This window comes from Rana temporaria, chromosome 11 (genome assembly GCF_905171775.1).
Source record: "Rana temporaria chromosome 11, aRanTem1.1, whole genome shotgun sequence".
NCBI classification, from domain to species: Eukaryota; Metazoa; Chordata; class Amphibia; order Anura; family Ranidae; genus Rana; species Rana temporaria.
The window spans coordinates 153,360,694-153,366,693 of record NC_053499.1 but is presented as its reverse complement, the minus strand read 5'-3'; the positions used below and the strand labels follow the sequence as shown (position 1 = coordinate 153,366,693).

General features: G+C 46.7%; 1 protein-coding gene across 1 annotated transcript in view; it reads right to left on the bottom strand.

Moving 5' to 3' along the window:
• Window positions 1–1,379: 1,379 nt before the first annotated feature.
• Window positions 1,380–6,000, bottom strand: part of LOC120917891 (ninjurin-2-like) — a 55,324-nt gene continuing 50,703 nt past the window's right edge. The window contains exon 5 of the mRNA XM_040329479.1: window positions 1,380–1,826. Coding sequence (XP_040185413.1) covers window positions 1,676–1,826 — 151 coding nt within the window. The 3' untranslated portion in view covers window positions 1,380–1,675. The remainder of the gene's footprint in view (window positions 1,827–6,000) is intronic.

Sequence of the window (6,000 nt, the reverse complement as noted above, 5' to 3'; positions counted from 1 at the left end):
CTATAAGAACGATCAAGCGGCGGAACTGCTGCTATGATCATTCTTATGGTGCGCAGATTCGCCGGCTGAGAAGAAGGATAGATATCGCCACCTCAATACCAGGACGTCATATGACGGCGTGCGGTATTGAGGTGGTTAAACAAATTTATTTAAATAATGAATCAAAACAAAACAAAAACATTTTTTTCGTTGTGCACATGTCTAGTTGCAGTCACAAAGTGATTAAAGTGTTACTAAACCCAGGACCCTGCATTCGCTATATCTGGTCTCCCACAGTACACAGTACAAGGAAATGCAATTATTTTAGTAAATATAAAAACTACTAAATACCTTTTCTCATCAGCAGTATATAGCAGTCTTGTGACTTCTATCAGTGTCTGGTTAAAGCTTGTAGGAGGAGTTTTCATTCTGACTGTCCTATGAGGCTGCAGACATGGGCGTCCACTCCATAGGGCAAGGGGGGGGGGCAATTGACCCCCCATGGAAAATCGAGAAGATGTTGAAGAGTCTTGTGGCTGTGGGCTGTCTGAGCAGTCCCGGGCCGGATGTCACACAGACACAGCGAGCAGAGTGAAGCCACCTCCACCTCCAGTGTTTTTGCGTACACACGGAACCTGCTGTGCCCATGCCATGGTGATGGCTGATCTGAGGTACTGAATGGGATGGGGGGGGGGTCCGTCTGTGCTGAAGGGGGGGGTTTGTGCTGAATGGGGGTCCATCTATGCTGAAGGGGGGGTCTGTGCTTAATGGGGGACTGTGCTGAAGGGGGAGTCCATCTGTGCTGAATGGAGGGGTATGTGCAGAATGGGGGGTCTGTGCTGAAGGGGGGTCTGTGCTGAAGGGGGGGTCTATCTGTGCTGAAGGGGGGTCTGTACATTCTTTATGCTATATTTATATGGGCATTGAGTAAAGCTGAATTATCTCAAGAGCTATTTCGCACTGCCAGCTGGCTGCGCTACCATCATTTTAGCTGCGCTATTTGGTCACTAGCAGGGTGCTTTTAACCCCTGCTAGCATTTAAAGAAAGGGTTAAATGTGTATTGCCGCTGCGGAAGCGCCCCCCCCCCCCTGAAAAAAATTCCGTGGACGCCCATGGCTGCAGGACCCCTGACTCTCTGTCTGGACAGTGTTGATTGGCCCTGTGCTGATCACATACACCTTCCCAAGAGGGGAAAAAAAAAAACTCTCTAGCAATACACATCAAACTGAACATGTGCAGAGTGCCCCCAAGGCTCTGTTCTAGCAGAAAATGGATTGGGGACAGTGGAAAAAGGGGAGGATCAGAGAAGACAGGATCAAACAGCCTGTTTGCACAATGCAGAGGATTAACCCCTTAGGTTCCACAGTGAGTATAACAAGCGTATATAGACTGATTTTACTGTTGTAAACAGTCCTTTAAACTAGAAGTAGGAGCACAATTCTACAGTATTTTAAGATATGTTACTTATGTTACATTGTAGCAAAATTCATAATTATTCTGTTTAATGTCTTTCACGTCTTTGCCGTAGTCAGCACCGCGTCCATCTTGAGCCAGCAACTGCTTATCCCGCTCCTATTTTTATTTTTCCAGCAGCGACTTGATCTCAGCGTGAGGCCCGTAATTGTACTCGGCGAGGATTGTCCAAGACACTTCAGCCTTCCCGCAGACGTCTACGGCTCTCTGCGCGGCGCTCCGTTAACACTCGGCGGCGGCGGCTTCCAGGGTGAGAAAGCTGCGATCCTCAGGGGTCGAGTGAAGAGGAGAGAACCAGAACGCAGTGATGAACACATTGACAGCTGTGATAATGAGGATTAGCCCCGTCACAATGTTATTCAGAAGGTGCACTCTACAAGGAGGGAAAAGAGAGGCCGGATCAATGATCAAAGGCGCGGAGCAGAGAGAAAAACACGCTCTCTTCTCTAATTGTGATGATAACACAAGCCCCAGAGACAAGGAACTCACACTTATAAGCAAAAACAAGAAGCCTAATTGTGTCTAAGTTGGCAGTTTAGCAGTCAGGAAATAAATAAGTTTAGCCCGTCATTCCTGTGGAGGCTTTAACCACTTAAGGACCGGACCAATATGCAGCTAGATGACCCAAGGGGTTTTTACAATTCGGCACTGCGTCGCTTTAACAGACAATTGCGCGGTCGTGCGACGTGGCTCCCAAACAAAATTGACGTCCTTTTTTCCCCACAAATAGAGATTTCTTTTGGTGGTATTTGATCACCTCTGCGGTTTTTATTTTTTGCGCTATAAACAAAAATAGAGCGACAATTTTGAAAAAAATGCAACATTTTTTACTTTTTGCTGTAATAAATATCTCCCAAAAACATATCTAAAACATTTTTTTTTCCTCAGTTTAGGCCGATACGTATTCGTCTACCTATTTTTGGTAAAAAAAATCGCAATAAGCGTTTATCGATTGGTTTGCGCAAAATGTATAGCGTTTACAAAATAGGGGATAGTTTTATTGCATTTTTATTAATTTTTTTTTTTTTTACTACTAATGGCGGCGATCAGCGTTTTTTTTCGTGACTGCGACATTATGGCGGACACTTCGGACAATTTTGACACATTTTTGGGACCATTGTCATTTTCACAGCAAAAAATGCATTTAAATTGCATTCTTTATTTTGAAAATGACAGTTGCAGTTTGGGAGTTAACCACAGGGGGGCGCTGAACGTGTTTGGCTTCACCTAGTGTGAGTTTACAACAGTAGGGGGTGTGGCTGTAGGACTGACGTCATCGATTGTGTCTCCCCTATAAAGGGGATGACACGATCGATGCGCCGCCACAGTGAAGCACGGGGAAGCCGTGTTTACATACGGCTCTCCCCGTTCTTCAGCTCCAGGGAGCGATTATAAACGAATAGCCGCGCCGTCGTCCCGGATCGCTCCCCGAGGGGATCCGACCGCCGCATGTAGCGGGGGGGGGGGGGTCCCCCGATCGGACCCCCGATCCACGTCTAGGCAGGCACGTACAGGTACGTTGATGTGCCTGTCCGTGCCATTCTGCCAACGTATATCTACATGCGGCGGTCGGGAAGTGGTTAAGAAAAATTCCAACAGTCTGATAAAAGACGATTTCCTAGTCAACTGTCTTCACCAGAAATCAGGGCTCAATTGAACTACTGTCCTTTGTGGCAGGAGGCATGGGAAATAATCGGAGTGGCCAACATACCTGACGACATACTTGGGCAACAGCGGCCTAGGCCTACAGACCGCCAATGAATGGGAGGGTGACGCAACATTTTTGTCAATTAACAAAAAAATTTGCATAGCCCAGTGAAAATGCATGTATGTTTGTTCTGGCAAATTAGGCAAAAAAAATAACAAAAAAATTACGTAAATAGGCTATATCCAGAGCTGGTTGAATGTAAATCATTGATTAAAACCAGAAGATACTGCATTTGGCCACTAGATAGAGCTAGGTATTATAGTAAATTAATATGATACTTAGCTCCAGCTAGTGGCTAAACTTGGTATTTTTCATAAGTTTGCCCTCCCCTGGCATAGACTGATATTTTACAATTTTTTTTTATTAAAAATTCTTTATTTTTTTATAAAGAAATTTCATTCTGTGTAAAAGAGACAAAAAAACAAACATCCAGAGCTGTTCAGGTCCAGGTCCCCGCCCCATTTGAATTAGGCGGGCTTGCGCCGGACGGCTTTACGCTACGCTGCCGCAAGTTTACAGGCAAGTGCTTTGTGAATCAGGCACTTACGCTGAAAACTTGCGGCGGTGTAACATAAACGGGATACGTTACGCCGCGGCGCAGGTTCCTGAATCTGGCCCTATGAGATTAGAGCATGCAGCACAGACAAACATAAAAAAAATGGGTGGAACTCCACTTTAAAACCATTCGGGGGAAAGAATTGAGGAAAAGCATCTTGCTTAGTATGAAGATACTCTAAACATCTATACAGTGTGGACAGGAGGACCCAAGACACACAATTAACAAGCAAAGACTCTACACCAAGGTTTATGACCCCCTTAGAGTCCAACACAAAGGGGGAAAGAGTTGAGTCGGAATCCTTCGCCACGTATTGATCTAATCGGAGTTCTCCTATTCTGGAGTCGAGTCACATTCACAAAGAGCCCCCCCGGCCTCCTCTCCTAATGTCCCTACATCCTCAGGCACAACTGTGATCGCCCCATCCTAGGAATAGAACAAAGCCTAAAACATTAAGCCCATCGTGTTCCTCCACCCCGCAGATTTATACCAAACTCCTGAGGTTTATCCTTTCTAATCTTGATCTGTTTTTCCCGACCCTTTGCACACTAATGCTCGGAGACCAGCTGCTTTCATTCAACCTACAATACGGAGTTAAGCCTGAAACCGGTCAATGAAGAAGACTCATTACCCTGATATACGGGAAGGAGAAAAACGCAAAGTGCCCCATTGGCTGGGAAAGAAAAATAGGTTGTCTTGCGTGAGGAAAAATAGGTTGTCTTGCGTGAGGAAAGACGGTCACATTTGGTAATTACTCTCCCGCATTATTAAAGGCCGTACACCTTACAAAGCACCGGCCGTTACTCTTATTTAGGATTTAATTGCCCCTTGCATGGTGATAAGACCTTCATATACACATATTTTATAACTCCGTATTGTACCTTGCTCCGGCTCGCCAACAAATAACGATGGAAAAAAAAAAGAAAAGAAAAACTAGTAACAAATCTTCTGATGGTCTAATCTTTTCTTTGGCGAGCTTTACATTTACCGTTTGAGCCATGTACTAAATATTTCTAAGTATCTCTAAATCTGAGGACTCTTAATGTCCGCCGGAGTTTTGGTTCCCTGCAGGGAATGCAGACGGGCGGATTTGCTTTGAGATATCAACTTAGGGCCAGATTTACAGCGGACTTACGATGGCGTATCTCCACGTACGCCGTCGTAAGTCCGAATGTGAGCCGTCGTATCTATGCGCCTGATTCTTAGAATCAGTTCCGCATAGATTTGGCCAAGATACGAGCGGCGTAAGTCTCCTACGTCGTCGTATCTTGGGTGCAATATTTACGCTGGCCGCAAGGGGCGCTTCCGTAGATTTACGCGTCGAATATGTAAATTAGTGAGATACGCCGATTCACGAACGTACTTGCGGCCGCTACGCCGTTTACGCAAGGCTTACGTCTGGCGTAAAGTTACCCCTGCTATATGAGGCGTAGGTAATGCAAGGTATGGACGTCGGCAAGCGTATCTTTTTACGTCGTTTACGTAAGTCGTACGTGAATGGGGCTGTGCATAGGTTACGCTCACGTCACAGGCATTGGGCCTGGCGTATCTTATGGAGTGAAATCGACGTGATACTGAGCATGCGCGTGGTCTCCTTCCTGCGAGATGCAGGAAGGAGACCAAGCTGCTCATGGTCTAGATGGGGTAAGTGTGGGGCTAGTGGGCAGACGAGCGAGTGTGGGGGGGGGAGTTTGACTGAATGATTGACCGAATGGGGGGGGGGGCGGCTGGTGTCTTTTTTGCCGCCCCCAACTCCAAAAAAATGGAGCACCAGACACATAGACACCACCACATAGACATACTAGGACCAATTTAGACAGGAGCCAATTAACCTACCAGCAGGGGCGGACTGACCATTGAGGCACTCGGGGGCACTGCCCGAGGGCCCCATGCCAGTAGGGGGCCCCATCAGGGTTGCCAGGCTCAGTAAAACCAGGGACAATATGTAAAAATCTGTGTTTTTTTTACACCTGTCCCTGATATGTCTGAAACCGACATGCTTTTGATGTGAAAATCCCGAGATTTTAGCTGCCCCGCCTCTGCACTGCCTCCTGGCGTGGTGGCCATCTGTAAGCCCAGGGGCCCCATAATCTTCTATTGCCCGGGGGCCCCATGAGTTGTCAGTCTGCCCCTGCCTACCAGAATGTATTTGGGTGGAAACCCACGTAAGCATAGGGAGAACATGCAAACTGCATGCAGGCAGTGCCATGGTTGGGATTCAATGACCCCAGTGCTAAAGCAAGAGTGCTAACCACTAAGCCACTATGCTTTTCCTCTAACTGT